The 24,331-nt window shown below is 51.3% G+C and overlaps 2 protein-coding genes across 13 annotated transcripts in view; both read right to left on the reverse strand.

Annotated features, from left to right (window-relative positions):
• TCEA3 (transcription elongation factor A3) overlaps positions 1-11,090 on the reverse strand; it is a 42,010-nt gene extending 30,920 nt beyond the window's left edge. The window contains exons 1-4 of one of the 2 annotated variants that reach the window (XM_057499837.1): positions 10,479-11,090; positions 5,648-5,710; positions 4,836-4,956; positions 4,237-4,375 (exon numbers count right to left, since the gene is read on the reverse strand). In XM_057499837.1, the coding sequence (XP_057355820.1) occupies positions 4,237-4,375; positions 4,836-4,956; positions 5,648-5,710; positions 10,479-10,547 (392 nt within the window). In that variant the 5' untranslated portion in view covers positions 10,548-11,090. The remainder of the gene's footprint in view (positions 1-4,236; positions 4,376-4,835; positions 4,957-5,647; positions 5,711-10,478) is intronic. The other variant, XM_057499838.1, reaches the window with a different exon arrangement.
• Positions 11,091-13,836: 2,746 nt separating this feature from the next.
• Positions 13,837-24,331, reverse strand: part of ASAP3 (ArfGAP with SH3 domain, ankyrin repeat and PH domain 3) — a 49,036-nt gene continuing 38,541 nt past the window's right edge. For 2 of the 11 annotated variants that reach the window (XM_036914664.2, XM_036914666.2), the window contains exons 9-27: positions 24,164-24,250; positions 23,878-23,987; positions 22,929-22,998; positions 22,518-22,605; positions 21,305-21,353; positions 20,986-21,176; positions 20,770-20,903; positions 20,490-20,584; positions 20,080-20,257; positions 19,058-19,143; positions 18,789-18,904; positions 18,129-18,196; positions 17,927-18,034; positions 17,613-17,808; positions 17,395-17,466; positions 16,779-17,004; positions 16,177-16,267; positions 15,736-15,861; positions 13,837-15,203 (exon numbers count right to left, since the gene is read on the reverse strand). In XM_036914664.2, coding sequence (XP_036770559.2) covers positions 15,778-15,861; positions 16,177-16,267; positions 16,779-17,004; positions 17,395-17,466; positions 17,613-17,808; positions 17,927-18,034; positions 18,129-18,196; positions 18,789-18,904; positions 19,058-19,143; positions 20,080-20,257; positions 20,490-20,584; positions 20,770-20,903; positions 20,986-21,176; positions 21,305-21,353; positions 22,518-22,605; positions 22,929-22,998; positions 23,878-23,987; positions 24,164-24,250 — 2,049 coding nt within the window. In that variant the 3' untranslated portion in view covers positions 13,837-15,203; positions 15,736-15,777. The other 9 variants (XM_036914663.2, XM_036914665.2, XM_036914669.2 and 6 more) reach the window with 7 other exon arrangements.

Raw genomic sequence — 24,331 nt, forward strand, 5'->3', positions numbered from 1 at the left:
TCCCTCCGTGCCCCATGGAGATGGACGGGTGCAGACCAGAGCAGAAAGCTGGAATTTTTGCAGCAGGAGAAAGGAGGGAAGACTTGCACCTCTGCCCCCAAGACTCACCATTTTCTAGCCCTTCCTCATTGCTGTTCTTTTTAGAACAAACAAGAAATATTCTGCAGCTATTGCAAATGATTGTTATGAAAACAATTCAGCAGCAAGAAAAAAATGCGTTGACTGCAACAGGGAGATAGATAACCAGGGAGATAATAGTTTGTACATTCTGCCTATAAGAATGGGAAAATTATGTAAGTTGATCAGGACTGAGAGGGAAGAAGAAAAAATAAAAGCTGTTCTATTCATTGCAAGTGGCACTCTGTGGACAATTATTTCTCGTTTTTATTTTAAATTTCACTAACCTGGTTATAGTGATTTTATAATGAGTGATGATAATGAATTATCAGTTAGAAAGATGAATATAAAGGAAGTTCACCAAACAAGCTGCATAGGACCCCTGCCAACTTGACTCTTACAGCAAGGTGGGGTGCCAACCTCTGCAGGCTCTGCCCAGCCACAGTGATGGCTTCATTTCATAGCTCCCCGACAGTGAGAAGTAAGCCAGCATTAACAATTCAGCCTCTGGGGAAAACGTTCAAGATGTTGTTAAATGTAAAATGCTGCTGACAAAGCAGTATGTATAGTATGCTTCTAATTTCATTAAGAAAAATATAAATGTACAAATGTATGTTCTTAAAAGATGAGAAAGGCATAGAGCAAAATATTAACTGGTTATTTCTGTTTTCTTCTTGTGTAATTTTCTAAATGTTTTACACTAAACATGACTTACTGTTGAAATAAATAAATACACGTATGTGAAAAGGTTACAAAATAGTGTATAGGGTATAATTCCATTTTGTTAATACAATAAGTATTTATGGGTGGTGATGACGCATAGGAAAAAGTCTAGAAGGATATAAAAATATTTATATGCACAATTATATGTATGTGATTTTATATATATAGATATATATGTATGTGTTTGTCTCTAGGGTAATGGATGACTTTTTTATTTTCTTATGTGTATTTTTAAAACTTTCTACAATGAACAAGTAGTTTCTTGTATAATAAAATTAATGTAATATATAATAGTTAAAGCAATAAATATAATTAAACTGTATTACAAATAAAACATTTTATTTTTAAGAAGAAAGAACTGAGATAATGATACCCATTTTCCAGGCCACAATACTGAGTCTCGGGGTGAAAATGATCCATTTCAGCCCAGACATTGACTTTCTGCTTTCCAACTGTCTCCCTTCCCATCCCGTTGTCCCTGTAGGCTTTTAAAAGAAATTCCTTCAACTCATCATTCAGTAGGATTTGGGACAAGGGCAAAAGGAAACACATGTGTTCAGGCTGTCATCACTACCAGACATCTACACTCCTTATTGCACAGATCAGCCCATATCTAATTTGCTCTCCTCTCTCAGCAGTCCAGTCTCTAGGCTTCCAACTTCATCTCACAAGAGCCCTCCCCATCCTGGTCCTTCATTTGTCAAGGTGCTCAGAAACAAACAGGTGCTTCGGATGTGGCCATCCCAGCCGGAGCACGAATGTCCACAGGGGACACACTGGCACAGTTGGGCCCAGAAATATGGTGTTAACTCTGCGCTGGGCATGGTGTAGAGGCTCAGGGGATCCCTGCCAACCAACCTGTTAACTCATTTGTGAAAACAAAACGCACTATGTGAAAAGTTAAATGCCAATTAGGATCTTCTCCAAGCAGGATATAATTGCAAAGTGAGGAGAACGAAAGGAACAAAACACAGAAAAGGTTATATAACCATTTGACAAATACTGCATTTTAGAAACCAGACTATAAGGGAATGGGGTAAATTGGTGAAGGGGATTAAGAGATAGAAGCTTCAGTTATAAAACAAATAAGTCATGGGGATGAAAGGTACAACAGGCAAATATAATAATATAACCTGGTAACCTAGTAATATAATAATACTATAATAATGTGGTATGGTGACAGATGATAACTACACTTTTCGTGGTAGCATTTTGTAGTGTATGTAAATCACTACGTTGTATACCTGAAACTGTTATAATATTATGTTAACAATACTTCAATTTAAAAAACAAAACAGACTACAAAATTGGTAATAACTATAGAAAACAAGCCAGAGAGAATACAAAGAAAAACCACATACTAAAATATAAAAAGTGATTGTCTTTGGGTGGTGGGAATGTGGGTGATTTTTTCCCCTACTTTTCTGTATTTCCCATTATTTTTACAACAGATTTTTATCACTCTCATTTGTTTATTTTTTAAAGTGTGATTATTTGTTCCAATTTCAAAAGCAACACAGAATCATTGTTAAAAAAAAAACCAACAATACAGATTTTAAAAATTTATTGTATAATATAGGATGTGAAGCTCTTCATTACAATCATACAGAATTATATATATATTAAGAGTTTCATTATTTTTTCCTATTTCAAAACTAGTACATATTTGTTATTAAAAAATTGGACAGAAATTTACAAAGGGAAGAAAAAAACTCTCGCAATCCTACCACCCAGAAGTAAATCACTATTACCATCCTGATGTATATACTTCTTGTCTTTTTTCCTATGCATACACATAAAATCCACTTTAACAAAAAGTGGAAACAGGATGGTACTATATATATTATACACAGCTTTTCCTAATACTTCATGAAAATTTTCTCATGTCATTAAACATTCCTCTATCTGGTAGCACCTCTCCTCTCCATGGGGGCCCTAATGACATGTGAACATAATAAATGGCCCTTTAATGTGTGGGACTACTCTGTGCACCAAAGGATATTAAGGATCCCTGCCTCACAACCAAAAATGGGAGGAGTGTGGCAGAGGAATATCTCCCTCTGTCAAGAATCATTGCTCTTACAGCATCATTTCCTAAAGTGTTTTCTGCAGAACACTTGACTTTCAGGATTATAATAAACATTCATTTAAAAAAAGGTCCAGAAGTTGAAAATGTTTCAGAAATGCCAGTAGAAAAATGTCACGCACAGAACATATAATCTTTATGCTTTAATTTGATTAATTCCTTAAAATAAATTCTTTATAGTAGATATACTGGGTCAAAAAGTATATACATTAAAAATGTTGATATATCACAGGTGGTATTACCTGCATTACCTGGTATTATGTGGCACCATCAGATAATACCAGTATTACCTAATACCACCCCCTTATCTATTAGATGAACAAATGAAGATGCCTCACCCAAGGAATTAAGTGATCTGGTAGTCATGCAGGGAACAGGGAGGACTTATTTATACATCCATGAAGGCTTTTGTCTGTCATTATGGATAAGGCACTTCGGGTCTGCTTGAAAGTCATGCGATTCTGGGGGTTGTTCCTGGGCTGGGCAAGGGGGAATGGGCACGGGCAGCTGCTCTGTTCCTCTCAACAGAGTCTAGGGATCTGACAAAGATTAGAATCCCTCTCCGGCACGTAACAGCTGCCTTTTCTTGGGAAGGTTCCTGTTCCCCAGCCTTCAGCTTCCTCATCGCTAAACAGGACTTTTGAATAAAGAGCTAACAGAACACTTTCTCTTCTCTATGTTCAAGTCCCTGGTCCCATTAACCTGGGATCCTGATAAAGGTGGAGTGTCGTTTGTGTTACTAGGCACCATTGCTCAAGGTGCAAATAAGCCCTGATTGGTAAATTATGTCTAGAGAGGAAGGGCTCTGAATGAACTATGAAAAAGTAGTGGAAAACCACAGCTCTCGGGCTGCCTCGAGGGCAGTGAATCCTCTAACTGGTCATTGCCCTTTCTGGGATCCTGGGAGCTTTTTCTCTGGGGCTACCATGAGATTTAGGACATGGGGCTCCTAAGTCAGGAGGTTCCCATCCGATGTGGTCTCTTTTCTCTGCACCTGGGCTGTCACCTGGTTGGGTCAGAGAATTCTCTGGCTCCTGCGTGGTCGGCCATGAGAATTCTTCCTGATGAGAAATGCCTAAGGTTGTCCCTGCATCCGTCTAGGAGAAGCCAGTGTCAGGCATGGCCTATTTGGGTCTATGAGTCTGTCTGGTTGAGCCAAAGCAGATGCCCAGAGAGCACTGGAGGAGATCTAACAGTAGCAGTAACCACCTTCCCAGGCCGTGAGGATTAAATGAAGTTACATAAACAGAGCTGCTGGCAGAAGGTATGACAAGCATCGGCCCCCTTCTCTCCATCCCAGAAAAAAATACCTGTCTTTTGGCTCTTCTTGTTTTTTCCTTGGTGGAGAAAGGCCTGCCTCTGGCTTCCAGTCGGAACAGTCAAGCCCTTTTTCCTTCTTTGCTTTTTCTCTTTCTTCTCCCTTTTCTCCTCTGGGGGGCCCAGGGGAGTCTGAAAACAAAAAGGTGGCATTGTTCCTCAGTTCAGCTCAGTCTCAGAACGCAGCACGACTTTGGAGAGGAAGGAGCAAAGGGGAGGGACAGGTACAGCTGTACACCCACCCAAAACACATGCACCCACACAGATACACATTTATACACAGATGACTATGCACCTATATGTGCACGTCCGTGCTTACACAGGGGGACAGAAAGACATCTGTACACATACTATGCACATATCATCATACAAATGTATACATATAGACATGTGCTATATATACCCACATGCACACAGAAATACATCCATACATAGGCTCACACATCTACAAATCTCACACTTGTGTAGACTAACACTGGCACTCCCCACCTGTCATTTATTAAGTCAGTCAACAAACATACACTGAGTGCCTGCTGTGAGGTAGGCATGCTCCCATACCAGGTGCTGGGAGAAAAACATGGCCCACGCCCACCTTGCCCCCACTCACCCAGCAGCCGTTTCCAGTTCTTGATGAGGACTTTGGCCAAGGACACCACTTCCTTGTCTGAGCAGTGCTTGCGGACCCCATTAACAGCAACTCCAATCCTGGTTGTCTGCAAAGGAGAGGGTTAGGGGCTGGTCTGGGAATGGTCACAGATTAATTGCCCTAATTGGCAAGACCTGCCCCACTTTAACCACCAGCCCCAGTCTCTCCAGAGCCCCAGGCCTGCTCTGTAGCTGAGGTGATAACCGTGATACTATAACTGAGGCCCTGACCTGCAGCGCCTGTGAGGCCCAGTGCAGCTGCATAACTGCAGCTTTGGGGAACCTGAGGAGGCAGGCAGGCTTGGCTGATGCTGAGAACTCCTCCCCATACCCACCGCCTGGTGTCTTTGAGCTCAAGTTTCAGCTTAAGACAGCGCTGGCTACTACACAGCTTGAGCTGTGCTACATTTCTCAGGGCCAAGAACGTCAGCTAAATTTGGGGGCTACATGGGCAACCCAGGGAGGATAAAAAAATGAGGGGGCTTTTCCCTGTCCCTGGATCACTGGCTTCTTGGATCCCATAGACTGAGGGCCTTGGGAACTGGGGTGTTCAAAGAAAGCAAATCAGCCTTTCTCCCAGAACCAGAGAACCCTTGTGCTTGGACGGTGCCCTGCTCCCATCTAAGGCTTCAGTCCCCAACCTCAGAGCACAAACATCCCCTCCGCCTGCCTCCCCTCCAAAATCCCTCCCGGACCCCATCCAGGGTCTTTGCCTTCCCCGGGTCTCTTCCCCCAGCCCCCACAGGCACTCCACCCCACCTGGAGTAGCTGGATGGACATCTGACAGCTGTTCAGCTTCTTCAGAAGGTCAAGGGCCCCTTCCTGTGGGAGGCCACAAGGTGAGGACTGGGTCAGGAGGTTCTGCCCCGGGGCCCCTCTGACCATTGTGCGCTCTTGGTGGGCAAGAGGGGGAAGGAGGCAAGGGAGGAGACTGTTCCAGCTACAGGACACGGGCAGACAAGTGGTCGAAGGACAGGCAGGGGACAAGGGGAGAGAGGGAAACGATTCTGCCCCAGACCAGCTCTGTAACTGCACCTCCCTCCACCCAGCTGCACTCAAGCACCTCTGAGCCCTGATCACTCACTCTGCCCGCGGCCACTGATTCTGCTGTTCCTTCTACTGGGCATGCTCCCTCCTTCCCCTTCTCTTCCTCTAACGGCTTCTTGCTACTGCTTTTGTGTCTGTGTCCTCCTCCCCTCACTTCCCAACTGTGAGTTTCTGCAGGGTGAGGATCATGGCTTTTTTTTTTTTTACGGCTTTACTGAGGTATAATTGATTTACAATAAACTGCACATATTGCAGGCTACAACTTGATGAGCTTTGACTATGTGTTCACCCATGAAACACCATCACAACCAAGATGAGAACATAGCCATCCTTCCCACAAGTCTCCTTGTGCCCCTTTATAATCCCTCCCTCCCTGCATCCCAAACCCCAGACCCAGTCCACCCTATTCTGCTTTTTAGTTGCTATAGACTAGCTTGCATTTTTAAGATTTTATATAAAGAGCACTGCGGTGGAACTTTTTTTGTCTGACTTCTTTTACTCAGTGTAATTATTCTGAGATGCCTCCATCCTACTGCATAGATCAACAGTTCCTTTTTATGACTGATGGCCGAGTTGTTTTCCCCTGCATGGATATACCACCGTTTGTGTCTCCATTCACCTGCTGATGGGCCTTTTGGGTAGTTTTCAATTCTGGGCCACTACAAATAAAGCTGCTAGGAGCATTCATAGGAAAGCCTTTGTGTAGACAAACAGCTTTACTCTCTTAGACTTCAGGGTTCAGCACACAGCTCAGTGCTTCCTGAGTGAATGAATAAAGCAGAAAGCCGAGGGTGGGAGGGAGGATGGGAGGGAAAGAAAGGAGACAGCTTTGCAAATCTGCTGGCTGCCAGGCCTGAACAACCCCTGACCCATTTCGGACTTTTTCTTCTTCCCACCCGCTTCCTAGAAGCCAGCCCGGCCTCCTATCCTGAGATCAGTTCCTCACGAGCACCAGCTGACTGTGTCCTGTGTGCCCCTTGCCTTGCGTGGTGCCAGCTCCCAACCCCAGGCCTGCCAGGCTTCCTGGACCACATCCCAAGGGCGACCCTCTGTCAGCCCACAGCCTGCTGTAGAATTTGAGTTCATGGTATGTTTTCAGAGATGTGACCTGTGGAACTGTGTGTATGTAAGCTTGTGGGCACACAACTCTGGGTATACCATTAATTAAACGCTTCCTCTGTGCTGGGCACTGTTCTAAGTATTTGACTAAGTGCATTATTTCATTTAATCTCTGAGGCAGATACTATTACTCTCCTCAGTTCTACAGAATTATGATCCCATTTTCACAGAAGAGGAAGCCAAGAAACAGAGAGGTTAGATAATTTGCCCAAAGTTACAAGACACTGTGCTGGCATTCAAGCTCAGCCTTTCGGGCTCCAAGTACTTCACAACTGTGTAGGTATGGACACAGGGCTATCTAGACATGTACAGTGTTGGATCAGCAACGTGGCGAAGTGCAATGGCACGTTGGTCCATGTTTAGCAGCCTGTTCTCAAGGGGAAAAAGCCCTGATCTGTAGTGTTAGCCCATTTCCGTGGTGTAGATACTCCCCCTGTGACCAATTTCAAGCTACCAACATGCCGTTACCGAACTGAAGGAGGCACTGGGAAGAGATGTGCAGGACCATACCATTATATAGGACTTCCACCATATTGATGGAGTAGAAACAACCTCCAGACCACAGATGAGAGCAAAATGTAGTAAAATAATTACAAAGTGATGCTTTTGGACTATTTATTACCTTCATTTTTAATATATTTAATTGTAAGCATATGACTTAATTTTTTAAATAATGGCTGTACTTAAAATTTCTTGGGAAATTCAACAATGAATGTTCAGCCTGTTCCAGGTCGCCACTGGGTGTGTCTCTGTTTATCAAACTGTATAACTGGATAATTTTGGAGAAGAACAGCCCCGAGCCCCAGTTGTAGCTAGGCTCACAAAGCCTTGTGCAAGTGTTGCCAGCTATGTGTCCGTGTATGTATACCCGGCTGGGAATGTAGATGCATAGCCAGCAGTACCTCTGCTCCAGGTGCAGAGCTGTGTGTATGTAGTTCAAAGCACAGTGCGTCTATTTGTGGTTGTGGGATATTGCCTGTGTTATAACTTCTCCGAATATGTATGGCTGTTCGCTAAGTTTGTAGCTTTGCATGTCTGGGCATAGCTGTGTTGTGTGCATGCAGGTGTGTACCTGTCTTTGTGCATCTTTCTGTCAATATGAATGGCAGTGTGTCTGCCATGTCAGTGTCAGGAGCCATGTGTTCCAAGGAGTTACATTTGTGATTGCTTGTTTAGCTATTGTGTGCAGCTGTGTGTGTGTGTGCAGCTATGTTTGTCGTGTGTAATTTTGTGTTTGTGTAGCTGTGACTGTTGGTGTCTGGCTGCATGTCTAATGCTGTTCCGGTTGGTTGTATGCTCACAGCATCTGACCAAAGCCCTAAGATGCTGGGACTTCAGTCATTGGCAATGAACCCTGAGCCTGAGCTGCAACGTGGAGGATCCGTCTCATTACAGGAAGTGAGTCCCTCTCCCTAACCACCACTGGGCGGGCCATTTTCACTCCCAGAGTGAGCCCCACCTTTCTCGGCCACAGGCCAGAGCTCTGTGCCCACCCAGACGCTGCCAAGAGCCGAGGTGCAGACGTGGCTGCAGACTGGCTCTTCACTGCACGGCCACTGTGCATCCCTCCTGGAGGGAGCTCTGGGTACTTCCACAGGAATCTATCCCTGAGGGACACAATTCCCTCTTTCCATTTCACAGAAGAGGAAATCGAGGCCCAGAGAGGGCAAGTAGAATGGTGGGCTGGGGGCCACAAAACGAGTGAGAGGGAGGCCAGGGCAGGTCCTTTGTCCTCGGCCAGAGCTCTAGAGCTCTACTCCCAACCAAGCTGCCTTTCCTCAGGCCTCCTAGCCTCCTCACTCCCCCCACTCACCCCTTCATCCAGAGGCCCAGTGGAATCTCCTGGCCCAAGCCTGGGGTCAACAAGGGGCAGGGCTGCGATGTGGGATTGGCCCAGAAGAGGTAGACTGGGCTCAGCCATCCCCAGTTGGGAAAGCTCCCAGTGACTTGAGGCTCAGATTCACAGATTTGGGAGGGTCCTGGGATGGGGGTGGGCAGTGGGTGGGAGTGTACGGGTAACAGGCTCCCAGTACTCTGCAGAAATCGGTGGTTGATCTGTGCAAAAGCGAGTGTCATTCTCTAACTCTTACCAAGCACCAGCCCCTGAGGTTTACATCTCTTCTACCCTCACCACTTCCAACAGAGACAAAACTCCAGTGACATTCCATCCCCGGGTGTGGGTAATCTCACCTCCTTATAGATGAAGAAACTGGTGGGCTCTAGCTCTTCTATTAGGACACCAACTCATTACTGCCCATGTCTACTCCAGACTATCTGACACTCCGCGGCTCCAGTGACCCTTCCCTCGTTCCTGCTCTGAACCCACCCTTAGGGGCCATCCCTTTCCCAGACTGCTAGGGTCTCAGAATGTGCTGGAGAGACAGGTCTTCCTCCAGCACGTGGCCTGGATGGCGGGAGGAGGAGGGCCCTGGGACAGGGTGGAGTTATCCTCCCTTCTTTCCCCTCTCCGGATATGCCCAGGCCCTCCTGGTCTCAAGGCCAAGTTTGTTCTGGCCAGGCAACCGGGCAGCAGCCGAGGTGAGGCAAAGATCACGGGGAAGATCAAACATTAACTTCAAGGCAGTCTGAGCTCTGGGCTCTTCGCATTGAGCGCTCAGATCCCCGCAGGTAGGCCGTCGGCCCTGATTCCCCCTCCGGGTGGCGCTCTCCGCCCCGCCCCGCCTAGGCCTCCAGCTCTCCCCTTCCCCCACCCCGCGGGCCCGGAGGGCGCTGCGGCTGCCCGGCACCTGTTCGGCCCCCGCCCGCCCGCCCGGGGCCGCACCCCGCCGCCAAGGGAAAGGAAAGTTGCAACAGAACAGCTTCTGGCGCCCCAAAGCTGTGGGGTCGCGGGACCTGGGGCCCTTCCCTCCTGTCCTCCAGATCCACTCCCGGGGTGTGGGGTAGACGCGGATCAGCACTCCTCATCAGGTCAGGCTTCTCTGCCCCTTCTCGCACCACCCAGGACTTTGGCATCGCCCCCCATAGTCCCCCTCCGGCCGCCTCTCCCCAGCTCCGCCGTCGTCGCCACTCCCCTGGCTTTGCACACGCCGTGTGTCCCGGGACTCCAGAAGTCCTTTCCCAGGTCCGGTCTCTTCACTCGCTTTTCCGGGCCCTGCACTAGCTGTCCCGGGGCCCCTGAACTCTATTTGTCCTGAGGGACGTGCACGAGCCTCATCTACTCCGGGCACGCATGATCCCGTCGAACCCCCAGCCGGCGCCCTGCGCCATGCACACGCCCACCCCGAGGTGCCCAGCAGCCCCCAAGGGGCAGCGAGCCCTGCACCAGCCGCGCCTCGCTCGGGTGCCTGAGTCCCGCACGCGCCTCCCGGGCGCCCAGCCAGCACGCGCCCCCGGGACTCCGGGCTCGCACGCGCCGCGCCTCCCGGGGGGGGCGGGGGTTATGGCCCAAACTCTGCAGCCTCACCGTGTTCTTCCTGGCCACCATCTTCTCAAGCTTTTTGGCGATCCTCAGCAGCTCCTCTTCCTGGCCCATGTTGGCCCGCGACGCCCGGCGGGGCGAGGGGCGCAGGGGCAGCAGCCCGGCCGCGGGGGCAGGAACGCAAAGGCGGAGGGCGCGCAAGCCGCGCGGGCCCCAAACCCACACGACACACCGCCTGGCGGGGCGGGGCTCTCCCCACACACCCCTCCGGCCCGCCCGCCTCCCAGCTGTGGGGGGAGGGGTGGCGTGCACTAAATATAGATTTCAAGGACTCGCCCGGGCAAAGATTGCCCGCGCCGCCGGTCGGGCCTCCAGAGAGGGACTGGGCCGCGAGAGAGGGCTCTTCACCTCGGGCCCTTCCTGGAGGGCCGGGGGCTGAACGGAGATTTGGAGAGGAGGACTCTCTGGCGAGGGGGGAGGCCGTCGTCCCGGGGCGAGGCCACCCTGTTGCGGCGAGGTGTGCGCCTGGAGATAACCCGGGAGCTCCGGGAAGGGCCTCTGCACTGTTTGCTGCGGCCCAGAGCGGGCGGACCTAGCCGTGCCTATGCCCAAGGGAAGGTAACTTGGTGTACTCGGATCACATTTTTGTATACGATCATTAAACCTTACTTTTCTCTACCCTGTGCTCATTCATTCGTGCACATCGCCTATGCACACACCTATATCCAGGCCCTTGTTGCCTTCTGTTCGTCACAGTGAGGTTCGACAGTTCTAACAAGCTTCCCGGGTGCTCCTGGTGGTGCCGTCCCAGGACTGCACTCTGAGCAGTAAGGGCTTGGGCGCTTAAGTGCGCCAAAATCTGAGAAATACTGACTGACCCAGGTGCATGCATGCTCTTTATTTACTCAGGGTCAGGCTACCGCCTCCCCCCAGGGGGATTGGGTCTGGAAGGGTCATCTTAGGTGAAGGAGAGGAAACAGGATTGTGTGCCCCCACAGCTATGCACACATTCCTGTTTCCATGGAAGGGCCTTCCAAGTGTCTCCAGCAGACCTAGGAAGGGTACTTACACAACTGAGCTGAATTGACAGAAAATGATCTTTCTTGGGGGAGAGTGCTTAGGGACCTGGCGGGGAGCATGAAAAGTGGTCCATGGTGTGTACAAGGTGAAATGCTTGGGGTATTCAGTGAAATCTGAAGACTTTGCTGAGAGAAACTTAGCAAATCCCATCACAGCCTAGGTCATGAAGATAGCAAGGTGTGAACTTATCTGGCTTCTGACAGCTACTGTGTGATCTGGGACCCAGGTAGGAAGGGCTGGGTTTTCCATTCATTCGATAACTATGCATTAAGAATCCAAGCATCAAACAAGGAACAGACACAGTCCCGCAAGCTTGAGATTTGGTTTATGGGCAAGAGAAATCCTAACCAAATTTGGATACAATCAATTCTGTATTATTACAGCTGGGGTGAAGGTCAGGCAGAAGGGGAGGATACCTTAAGGACACATCTGAGGGAAACTGCACTGGTTGGGGTATCATTTCCTGTGACGAAAGGACATTTAAAATTTGGGTGGAAGTGCAAAGTGGCAGTTGAGGTTAGGAGGGAGAAAGTGTTCACCTAAGAGAGGAAGAAACATTCATTCATTGAATATATACTTACTGAGCACCTACTATGTGCCAGGCAGTTCCAGCCCTGTGCATTCAAAGAGGAAAGTTGTGCTCCTGGAGTCCCTTATGTGCAAAGCTCAGGGATGTGACGGTGCTTAGTGTGTCAAGATTGGAAAAATTGGTGTGGCTGTAGCACAGAGATGGGCAGAAAGGCAGAGGTGCCTGAGATCTGATTCCAGAAAGCGTTGTAGATCACTTTTAGATTAGACTTTAACAGCTGGGGATTGAGGGAGGTCCCTTGGCCAACTCCCAAGTAACTGCAGACAGCTGTCCCTTCAACCAGAGGGGCTTGCTTGCCCTTAAAAAAAAAAGATTTGATTTCCTCAAATTTCTACTCACTTTCCACCCTGAGTTTTGTGACATCAAAAGAAGCAAAGACTCTTATATCATTAAGCTTGAAGGACCCTAGGAAAACAAGTCCAGCCCCTTCACTGTACAGATGGGAAGAGTGAGGCTCAGAGAGGGCTAGGGTTGCACTGCTCAACCGCATCACACTGTTGGTACCTGAAAGGGTATCTCGCCGCGACCCTCCTTACTCAGAATGACTCAGGAGACACGGGCCCACGCAAGAGATTTTATTATCTGAAGGAGAAAGTGGCTGCACCAGATGGGGGTGGGGAGAGAGGGAGAGAGAGAGCGAGCGAGCGAGCGAGCGAGCGAGAGAGAGAGAGAGAGGGAGGGAGAGAGCGCAGGGAGAGCAGGGGGACAGAGAGACAGAGACAGAGAGAGAGAGCAGCGGGACAGAGAGACAGAGACAGAAAGCAGCGAGATAGACACACAGAGACAGAGAGAGAGAGGGAGGGCAGCAGCGTGGTGCCTTTTATTGTGGCAGATCAGCTTGGCCTGTTGCTTTGGGGGAGGGTCGGGATGTTTAGAGAGAAGGCGGGGTAAGCCCCAGGCAAGCCCAGGCATAATTCTCATGGGCTTATGTGCTTGGGACCATGGGGCAAAAGGAGGATAAATTATATATTCTTACAGTACCCACCATGTCCCCCTTCTGCCTCCCCGGAAGCCACTGGCAGGCAGTTCCTGGACAGCGCTCCAACTGTTCCCACATCTGACTGAGGGCTTCAGGGCAGCCTGAAGTGTCTGGGAATTGACAGCCCCAGGAAGGACCCTCCTCAGCCCGCAAGAGCCCAGAGTTGGTGGTAAACACACCGATTTCTTTCCTCTCAGTGGGACAACCTGCAGGCGTGTTCTGATCAATATAGGCTCTCAAAAGTTCCCAGTGAGATAAGCCCTGGTTGCTCACAGTAGTAGACCCTCACATTTTATTGCTTTTTGACCTTCTATTTCACTTCCCTACCCCTCACTATGTTTCCTGGGATCACCTCACAAACAACTTGCCCCCAAACCCTTGTCTCAGGGGAAATGAAATTGCGATAAGTGGGTGTAGCAGAGCTCAGCTGCAGGTCTCCAGGTTCCTAGTCCAGTGGAATTTCCTCCACACCAGGGTTCCTCAGCCTTGGAACCATTAACATGTTGGACTGGGTAACTAACTCGCTGTGGGAGCCTGACCTGTGTACTCTAAGATATTTTGCAGCACCCCTGGCCTCTAGCCACTGGACACCAAGGGAAACGTCTTTGTTTTCCACGCCAAAATCACCCCTGGTTGCAAACCACTGCTCTACACCAGGATGTCGATCTTAACTGGCTTAGAGAAAGAACTCCAAGCCCTAAGATTCCCTCCCGTTCCCCACTGCCCTTCAGATCATATAAATGAAACCACTGGAATTTACTCAAAAAAATCTTTTATTAGAGATGACTTAAGTAACAAGTCTGAGATGAACAAACCAATCAACCTTGGGGAGTTCCAAAGACAACCGTGTTCCTGCGGATCACAGACCAGTCTGGTTTCCAGGGTGAATGGCCCAGCTCCCCAGCCAGACTGCTGTGTGGGCCATTGGCACCCTCTGGCCTCCCTTTTGGCCTGGCCTGTCCCTGCCAGGGCCAGCATGCAGTGACCGTTAGAGGTGTGAGAGGCTGGTGATGGGCGATAGTGTGTCTGTTTTCAAAGATGGGGCTGAAAGCCACGGAGGAATTTCTGACAGTGGGAAGCAGATCCCGCACGTCTGCCCTCCCACCTCTACCACTCTGCTTTCTCCTTTCATGGCCCTTTCCTCCCCTGAGGCTGGAAAGCTCCTGAGCTGACCAAGAGAAGGAGGAGAGTAGTGAAGATCCATCATCCCAGACCATTCCTTTCCTTCCTGCTCAATCAAGGAGAGTAGGCAAATGGGGGTGAGCCTTACTTTATTTCCTGGCTAGGAAATACATAAGAGGTTCCTGGGAAAACTGTGCTGTCCCTCAAAAGGAGTGATATTCAGAAGATTGATTTAATAGCTACATATAGCATGGGCATTGACCAGTCAGAATGGATGTGGGCTGTAGACAACTGCAGTTTCAAACAGGTGTAAACTAGCTGATTGTCAGTCTGCCCCTGAGCCCAGGACCATCCCCTGGAATCTAGCCCTGCCCATTCCCGAGCCCAGCTTCCTGGATTAGCTTCCCAGCAAGGGCCCATCTGCACACCCTTGCCTTATTCATGTGGCATCTGGACATTTTGCAGAACTCAATAGAGGAATACTAGACAAACGAATGACTGAGAAGACAGTCCCTAGTCTGGCGGAATCCCTGGGCCAGGCATGGAGGATGATGAAGGTGAGCTGGTCCTACCCCTGTAGACCCCAGACTGATGGAAGACACACAGCCCTTACTGAGGAGGGACTGAGGATTCTGCAGCTGAAACTAGCTCTGGAGTTTAGATCCAGGGTTCCCTGGTCTCTCGGAGGGAATGACGTAGAGGGAAAAGAACCACCATCGGCCCTTAGATGGAAGGGCCCAGTGTCCCTGGCAGGGGCAGGGTCAGGGGCCTGTGGTAGGAAGGGAGGCCAGCCTCAGAGGCACAGGAGAGCAAGACTTGAGAGAATGAACATCTCAGCTCCTCAGTCTTGTGGGCTCAAGTCCTAACTCTGAATGCTGGGGTCCTGCATGGGGACAGTTCAGACATGCAAGGCCCAGCAAGGAGCTAGTCTTTGCAAAACCTGCACAGAACTTGCTAGGAGAACTCCAATCCTTGAGCCCTGCCCTTCAGTGAAGCCAACCTGGGGAGGGGGAGAGAAGGATGAAAATTGACATTTTCCAAGCACCTATTATACACCAGCTGTTTATCTCACTCAGCTTCACAACTGACCTATTGTAGGTAGATGAAATTATCCTCATTTTAGACATTGAAATTGAGGCTTGAAGAAGTGAAGCCAGTTTTCCAAGGCCTCCATATTCTCAAGCCTGTACTCTTACTATCGCACGTCTCAACCACAGGCATCAACTAAATGCGGGGCGGTGGATACTTGGTTGTGGACACAGATTTGTGTCTGGTGCTGGACTTTGATGCACTGAGGGTGATGATTCCTCAGAGAAATCCAGCTGCTGCCCCTGCCATCCCCTACTCCCAACAGGGACAGCCAACGCCATCCCTGGGGAATCCCTAGGGGAACAGGAACAGAGGCGGCTTCCTTCTCGGCACACCTGGCCCTGTCCCATGCTTACTCCCAGCTTCCTCAACTAAATATGTGCGATTGTGTGAGACTTCGTGATTCAGCAGGAAGAAGCCCAATTAAGGGTGACAGCTCTTACCTTGTCCCTGTCACATCCCTCTATGCCTGGGAGCTGCCAGCCTCAGCGGATTCCAGGAGACTCCTGCACAAGGGGAGAGCCAGGCAGACCAAGGGCTGGTACACAGCCACCCGAATCCCGGCCCATCTGCAAGGAAGTGATTCTCTTCTCCGAGTGGCCGGCATGGCTGACTCAGCTTTGCTCACCCTCCCCCGGAGAGCAGCCAGAGCTTGGGTCTCATCCCCTCTGCCATTCCCTGAGTCCTGGGCTCTCCCCTGCGTCACCCATCCTGAGCTGGAGCGGGGAAGGAGAGGTTCAGGGGCTGCCTGAACTGTGGCCGCCTGGCTCCATATGTACACAATCCTGGCGAGAGGTCTCCTGCCCCAATACACCTACTCTTGAACACCTCTGCCTCCCCCGTACCCGCCACCACCCGCCACACTGCAGTCCCAGAGCTCCTACCGGCGTGTTCCTTCTGGGCGGAGGCTGCCTGGCTGGGGGACAGTCTTCCAGGCCCCGGCCTCCCCGCCTATAGGAGCGAGTGCTCTCAGAGCTGGAAGGCAGGGAAAGGCCGATGTGACCCTGGTGCCCGGAGGGCCCCTCAGAGTGGGGAAAAGGGCTGAGGGCTTCGGATGGATGGGTAGAGAGTCCATGACCGGCTGCAGAGGCCTGGAGCTGACCTCCAGAGGGCTCTGGAGATTTCCCCATGTCTATTCCCCAAGCCCCAAACTTAAAGAGTTTGCAAGGAAGGTTTAGGACTGGAGTCTGGGTTGGAGGTGGACTGAGAGCCTCTAGAACAAGCTATACAGGTGGGACAAAGCCTACTCTACGCCGACTTCAGCTCCTCCCTGGCTGCCCAGGCCAGACTCGGGAGCATGCACAAGAAGTGGGAGGAGGTCGGATCAGCCCCTACTGAATGTTTAGCGTGTTCTGTATCAGTCGTGCGCTCAGAGCTGGAAGGCATCCCAGTTTTCAGGTGGGCACCATTTAAAGGTGGGGAAATAAATGGATGCACAGACAGGTCAGGATACTTGCCCGGGTTGCACAGTGGGGCTCTCACCAACCTGAACCTGACCGGGGGATACATCTCCACAGGGGTGGTTCCAGATGTCAGGCCAGGTCGAGAGGGGCCTGGGGGCTCCCAGGAGCCCTCTTCAGAGCTGGTTGGGGTTTGGCTGGGACCCCCGGGTTCCATAGGACTTGTGAGGCTGGAGGAGGAGGAGGCTGGACTTCCCAGGCTCTCAGGGGCCCCAGGGGGCTCTGAGCTCAGGCTGGAGACTTCAGAATGATCTGGAATCCGAAGTGATAAAGCTTGTCTTTATCAAAGCAGTCTTTGCTCTCTAGGATCTCTCATGGCTCTCTCCCCGCCCCACTCACCCCTTCCTTTCCCAGAACAAGCCTGTTTGTTCATTTTAACAGTTCTTAAGAACAGCCAGCCACTAGCTGTGTTAGGTGCTGGAGATAACAGTCAATAGAACACAAGTGCCTGTTCTTTTGGGGATTTACCATCTATACCACGTTGTGCCTTATATTAGAAATGAATTGCATTCCAGTTTTTATTTCCCCCACTAGACTGTGTCTCAGTAGCTCCCGAAGTATTTGAGACACAGTGTATTATCAGTAAACGCTTCTTTCCCTTTGCATTTAAGTGAAGCATTGACAAATTTGAGTAAGACAGACCTGGGTTTGAGTCCTGGGGACTTATTAGCTGTGGGATCTTGGGCCTGTTACTTAACATCTCTGTTCCTTGGCCTGTAAGGGGAGAATGATCACCCCATCTGACAAATGATCGTGAGGATGGGATGGACTGACACATGCACTCTTAGCTCAGTGCCCCAGCACACAACAGGCCCTCAGTGAGTGGCACGGTGAACGTTGTTCTGGGCAGCCAACCATACCTGCACTGGCATGTCCTGCACGCCCCTGGACCACAGTCCGAGAAAGGTTTTTGACAGGCAAGGGTGGGGGACAATCCTCGCTTGGGCTCTGAGAGGCAGCCGGTGCCATGCTGGTGACGGTCTCATATGTCTTGTTGCTGATGTCTATCCTCCCACTGGCCCAGCGGGCCTGGGTTGGGGGCTTCAGAGGGCAGCGCTGCAGGGGCAAAAGTGTGGGAAGCAGGATAGCCTGGTTCCCCAGGCCTGCCCTTCCCGCCCCCCACAGATCAGGCTGGCTCTTTCCTAGACGCCCAAGAGACGGGGCTGGGACCCACCTTTTCCTCCTCGTCCTCCTCGCTGTCGGAGCCAGGTTCTGTGGAAATGCCCCAGGAGTAGTCCACGTGCAGAGGGAAGACGAGGGTCCCAGACTGGGCCTGCTCCAACTGCCAAAAACAAAGGCTTGGCAGTTCAGAGGGTCAGGGGCTCAGTGGAGGGAGAGAAAGGGCCAAGGGCTCCCCCTCCGTCCCTAGACCTCACCAGCTCCTCACACTCCTTGTGCTCTTTCTTCCTGGCTATGTCCAGAGCTGTCTCTCCTGCCTCGTTCACTGTGAGGGGTAAAGTTAGGAGTCATGAGCAGGGTCAAAGAGGCATTATAGCTTAGAGGTTAAGATGGGCCTCCGGTATCCAATTGTGTTGGCTCTGCTTCCTGGCTGTGTGACCTTGGGCAAGTTACCTAACCTCTCTTGGCCTTGATTTTCTTATCTATAAGATGAATATGATACTTGTAACTACCTGATGAAGTCGTCGTGAGGATGAAATGAGTAAATATGTGGAGAACACTTGGCCCACTACCAGGCACATGTTAAATAGTAAACAGTGGCTATTATAATCACTATTACTCAGATTCAGCTAATATTTATTTAGTTAAGATACTTTTAGGAACACTATTTAATTCTACCCTCTTCGCAGGTCAGTGATATTATCCCCATTTTACAGATAAGGAAGCTGAGGTTCGAGAGGTAAATGGACAAACCGCAAGGTTACAGAGGTGGTCAGAGGCAAGCTAGGACTAGAACCCAAGTCTGTGTGCAAAGTCCATGCCTGTTACTAGAGCTCTCTGTTTGGAAAAGAGGCAGGACGTCCCCCCGAGGGGCAGTCAGGAACAGGAGTCTGAGGGAGGCGGTGCCGGGGCCCTACCTCTGCCAGTGGGTGCTCTCCCTCTCAGCAGCAGCTTGAGGCAGTCGGGCTGGTTGTAGAGGGCAGCACAGTGCACAGCGCTGTTCCCGTCGGCGGCTTTGGCATCCAGGTGACCGCTAGGTGGGGCGGGGCCGGGGGAGCGGTCAGGAGGAAGGAAGGGGAACAGACAGGGGAGGGGGCCAACGCCAGGGGAGAGGAGGCAGGAGACCAGAAGAGGAAGGGAAGTGGGGAGTGTGAGGAGGTGGGCAGACAGGCAGAAAGGTTCTCACCCATTTTGGATGATGAAATCCACCAGGGGCAGGGAGGCCTGGTTGGCGACTCTGACAGCCAAGTGCAGGGCGAGCTCTCCAGGCACCTGAATACAGGTCCACACCTCTGAGTTCCCCCAATTAATCTGCCCCAACCCAGTATTACCCTCTTAAACTTTTGCTGCCTCCTGACACCTCCAGATATGAAGCTGCCAGAACCCGAGGGAGGAGAGGGAGTGGATGGAACCTCCTGTCTGGGAGGGGGAAAGGCCATTCCTCACCTCTTCCTCCAGTGGTTCTGCCTCCTCTTGCCCCTAACAGAAGGTGTTCCCCAAATTTGGTCCTGGGCCCTGGGCTCCTTTCTCATCGCCCCTTGAGACCTCAGCTCACCTCACGCTTTCAGCCTTCACTCATGGGTGGGCTGTTCCAAATTCTTACCTCACCTGAGTGCTCTATCCTCACTGCTCACTGGATGCCCCAAGATATCAGGCAGAACAGCTCAAAGACATGATATCCAATTTTTGATGTCCAATCAATTAGCAGCTCCTATCGATTTAATCTTTCAAATGTCTCTAATATCTTTTCGCCCTGGCTCACATGTTTGTTACTGGAATCTCTAATGCAGTGGCCTTCCTGATCTAATCTGACCCACCCTTAGCATTTCCACAGCTATTCAACAACAGAAGAGATACTAACATTTACTGCACAAATTTTATGCACCTGGCCCTTTACGTACATGATATAATTCTCACTTCAACCCGGTGGGTGCTATCATTAACCTGTTGTACAGGTGAGAATATGAGACTCAGAGAAGCTAAGTAACTTGCTCTGGATCACACAACTAAGAAAAGACAGAGCCAGGACTCCAGCCCAGGTCTGCTTTTCCTGAAGTGCTCTCTCCCATTTACCCCTCTGATGGGAAGAGTCCGGGCAGACGTCAGAGATGGGGCAGAGGGGAGGAACAGCGGGTTCTAGAGAAGGGGGTGGTGGTCGAGTGTGAGAGCGCGGCTGGATTATAAGCGGCCCTTGGAGATGGTTCTCACCTGCCCCTCAGGCCCTGGCAGCGGCTGTCCAAAGTCATGCCCATTTGCGAAGGCCTCCAGCACTGACAGGAGGTCCCGGTTGCAAATGGCTGTCCAGAGCCTCTGCGGCTCGGGCGTAGACTGCCGGGCAAACCTGTGCTCCACATACTTGGCCACAATATAGTCTCTGCGGCTGCTCCTGTGAAAGACGACCACGGTTTCAGAGCAAGGGCCATTTCCACCCAGCTGACCCTTGGAACCATCCCACAGGTGACAGGGACCTCCTCTTCCCCAGAACCCTATCCTGGACTGTTCCAGAACTGAGGCTACCCTCTCTGCAGACTTCTGGCCTGAGATCCTCTGAGACCCTGGGAATTGGGAGAGTGGAACCCCCCCAGTCAGGATGTCCCTCCATCTGAGAATCCCCTTACATGTCACTCTCAGCTGAGGGTTTAGGGCCTCCGTGTGAGGGCAGCTGGGCCTCCATGACCTCATTAAAGCGCGAGTTTCCAATGTTTAAGGCCAGCTGTAGTGGCGAGAAAGCAGCGCGGGCGAGATCGCATGGTTAGGACAGCGCCCCCTGGAGGACCGCGCTTCCAGAGGCCCCGCCCCCCGCCCGCTTTCTGGCAAGTCAGGATCCTGCCCCTCCTCAGCCCGCGCTCAGATCAAAATACGCCCTCAACCCCGCCTCTGGCCCCGCCCCAACCTCACCAACAACTCGGAGGGGCAGAGCAGGTCCAAAGTGAGGGATTGCATGCGCGAGAAGCGCACACCCAGCTCGCGGTGGACGCCCGAGCACTGGATGCAGGTGAGCACGCCCAGGTTGGTGCTGAGCCACGTGGGTTCTGGAAAGTAGGGCAGCGGTGCCTGGAAGTGCGGCCCCTCCCCTCCCCTTCCACCTCCCTCCTCGCGGCTTCACGGCCAAACCTGCAGCCCTGCAGTCACAGCACTGGCCATTCCCGGGCCTGCTCTTCACTTCGGCAATGAGCAGCTTCGTGAGGTCCTGGGGCTCCCCGTCCAGCGCAGCGCCCCCCCAGGGCCCCGGGCCGCCGCTGGACTCCCCGAGGAAGGCACTGCTCAAAGCTTCATCCTTGCTGTTCTGCAGCACTGACACCCACCTGTGGAGTGTGCAGGGTGGCATGGGGTGACACCCGCAGTAGTGGGGTCCTCTGACAGGTCCAGAGGCTGGGCCTTGGGTAAGGCCACGTTATCCCCTCCCCCAGGCTGGCCGTGGGAGGGCACTCACGCCTCACACTCATGTTCGTCCTCTGCCTGGAAGTGGTATGTCCTGCTGTCTGCGGGGAGAAGAGCGGCTGTCTGGCTCACAGAAACCATGCTGGCCTTCCCTGGGCTCAGAGAGCCTTCACCCAAACCACTGGGTCCACTGGGGCTTTTGTCCCTGTGGGCCCAGGCTCTACCTAGTGGGGAATGGGGCGGGTAACGACAGCCACCAGCAGGAATCACCTCCAGAGTAGAATCCCAATAAGGCCCCTCTGCCTGAAGCCCTGGTTCCAGGGTCTGGGGAGGTTTCCCAGGGCACAGGAAGCCCCCAGCTCAAAGGCAGGATATCCTCTGAACTTACTGCAACACCCCACTTGGCCTCTCAGCCCTGTCTGTTCTCCCTGCTCCTTATCTCTCCCCCTTCCTCCAGCCTGTACCAGCTGCCAGAGGGTTGTGCCCAAAGTTCTGCTCCAATCATGTGCCTCCCCTGCTCCAGGACTCTCCATGGCTCCCTATTGCCAGGAAATAAGATCTAAACTTTTAAGAGGCATTCCCAGGCCACATCTCACACTGCTCCTGTGTGAACCCTGCCCTTTGGCCAAACTAGCCAGACCCACTCTCCTGCTTGCATGCCTTTCATCACGCCTCTCGTCTCCTGAAACATCCTCCCCTAAACACTGTGTTCTGTGTCCTTCAAGGCTAAATTCCAGTGCTCTTCTCCTCCTGGTTCCCCACAGCAGGGCAGGCTGTCCCTCTCTCCAATCTTTGGTGGTGCTAGATGTGCACCTCTCTTTTGGACACTCCCTGTCATCTTGCAGTCCTGGGTTCCCACATCACATCCGTGCCAGAGAGCTCGCAGAGGATGAGATCTAGGTGTTTCTCAGCCTGTGTTGGCCCCCATGTAAGGCCTGCAGCCAAAGGCTCCAAAGGATGAAAAGTGAAAATTTTACTTTAAGATAATAATTTCAAAAGCCAAATTACCCAAATCCTTTTTAATATGCTTTACAGAAATAATCATATTTAATGTGGGATGTGGGTGCTTTTTAATGTTTAATGTGACGTAGGGCGAAGCCTCTAGAAAGAGTGCCCAGGGCCTAAGCAGTCACGCCGGCAGCGGCAGCTCTTTGGTGAGCATGTGTGGACTTGGACGCAGGCCCCTGACTGCAGCCTCCCGGGAACTGGCAGGTCTCTCAGTGGGGCCCTGGGCAGCTGTGGGCGAGGGAGTAGGGACTACTCACGGGTGACCAGGTCGAAGCACTTTTTCTCCTCAGGGTTTGGCCTCACTTGGCACGTCAGCAGAGTCAGCTTGACTGGGGGCCTGTTTATCTGTGGGAAGTTGGGGGTGGAGGATGTATGTGCTACCCTGGGCCTCCCAAACTCCTAGGGCTCTGTTTCCCAATCTGTGAAATGGGTACTAATAATCCTGTTCCAGTTTACGCCTCCCCTCTCCTGGCATCTCAAGGGTGTGGACTGTGGGCCAAGAGTCGGTTGGGGACTCTGGGTCCCTTCCTTCCTCCCACAGGGATCTCCAGCAACCCGGATCCAGTTTGGGGGCCGGTCTTGAAGAAAGGACTTGACATTTGTCTGCTCAGAACACCAGGAGGGAGAATTCACTGTGTCCTGAGACAACCCCACCCCGCCAGGCTCACCATGCTGTGTGAAATGGTCAGGCAGCCATACTTGACTCCACACTTTCTTTTCTGCCAGACTCTTCGAATTCTAGGACCCAAACGGATAGACAGTGACCCAAGGCTCATGTCTAATTCCTTCGTATCAGAAGACAGTTCTGGACCAGGTTGCCAGCTACAGGTGCATTAGCTCCAGCCACATGTCTCTGCCTCTTCCATCCCCTGACTCCCCACCACCCCTCATTTTCTGGAGCTTTCTTCTGATAGAGGAGGCACAGCTGTGCCCTAAGGAAGCTCCCAGTCTGACGGGGGAAACACAGCCCCACTCTCTGGGAATCCTTAGTCTAAAGGGGACCATGTGACCTTGGCCTTCTGAGAGCTTCTAGTCTGATAGAGGAGACACAGCTCCCAATCTCAGGTGGCCCCTAGTCTGAGAGGAGGATCAGGCTCTTGACCACAGCAGACGAATTATAGTCAAGGACAATGCAAGACAAATATTGAGACCTCAAAATAAGAAATCAGCAAATCCTGTAAGAGATGAGTATTAATTGGTAGAACAAAGTTATTCTTCTCTGATAGAAACTGATTAGTAAGTAGAAACATGAACTCATTCCATCAGGGCCTGTGCATACCACAGACTGATTTTTTTTACACCAGAGAGCAAGGCACAGTCCACACTTTCACTTCCAGGCATACTGAGTATATTGTAAAGATTAAGGGTGAGCGGATGAGGACTGTCTAGGGCATAGTAAGTGCCCAAAGTGTGAGCCACTGGTATTCTTGAACTTCAAGTTAAGAACCAGTGATTTTAGCAGAAGTCCACATGATGATTTTGCATTGCCAAAGTGGAAGGTCCTGGAACCCTTGGTGTCTACACAAATATTAAGTCCCTTTGGGCAGCTCCCTCAACCCTGGTATTTACTAGCTGTGTGGCTTTGGGTAAATTACTTAAGCTCTCTGTGTCACTTACCCATCACTCTTCTTGTAGAGAAAGCCCACCTTCTCTGTCCCAAACTGCTTGTTGCCCTGGTGCTGGTGGATGCTGTAGCCACCTCCTGAGTTCTTCCGGCTCAGATTCTCCTGTTCCTTGGACATGCAAAGGAGACCTCAGGGCGTCTGGGTAGGAAGAGCCCCATTCTGTGGGGATCTTACCCAGAGAGACATCTCAAGGGGCCCTGGGTGGTTTGCCTTTTCTCCCTCCCTCCCTGGTGGGTCTGAGAAAATGGACTTTGTTTTTAGAGGATGCAGGGGCTGACCTCTCTGCTCTCAAGCTGCAGCGTCCCCCGGAGGGAGTCCCGGAGCTGGGTCAGCTTCTGCAGCTCCTCCTCATGGGCTTGATGCAGCTATGACAGAGGGTGGGACCCCATCATCAACCCGCAGATGAGCCAGATGCAGAGCCCAGACCCAGAGCAGTGGGGCAGCAG

The sequence above is a fragment of the Manis pentadactyla genome, chromosome 4 (assembly GCF_030020395.1).
Source record: "Manis pentadactyla isolate mManPen7 chromosome 4, mManPen7.hap1, whole genome shotgun sequence".
In the NCBI taxonomy this organism is placed as follows: domain Eukaryota; kingdom Metazoa; phylum Chordata; class Mammalia; order Pholidota; family Manidae; genus Manis; species Manis pentadactyla.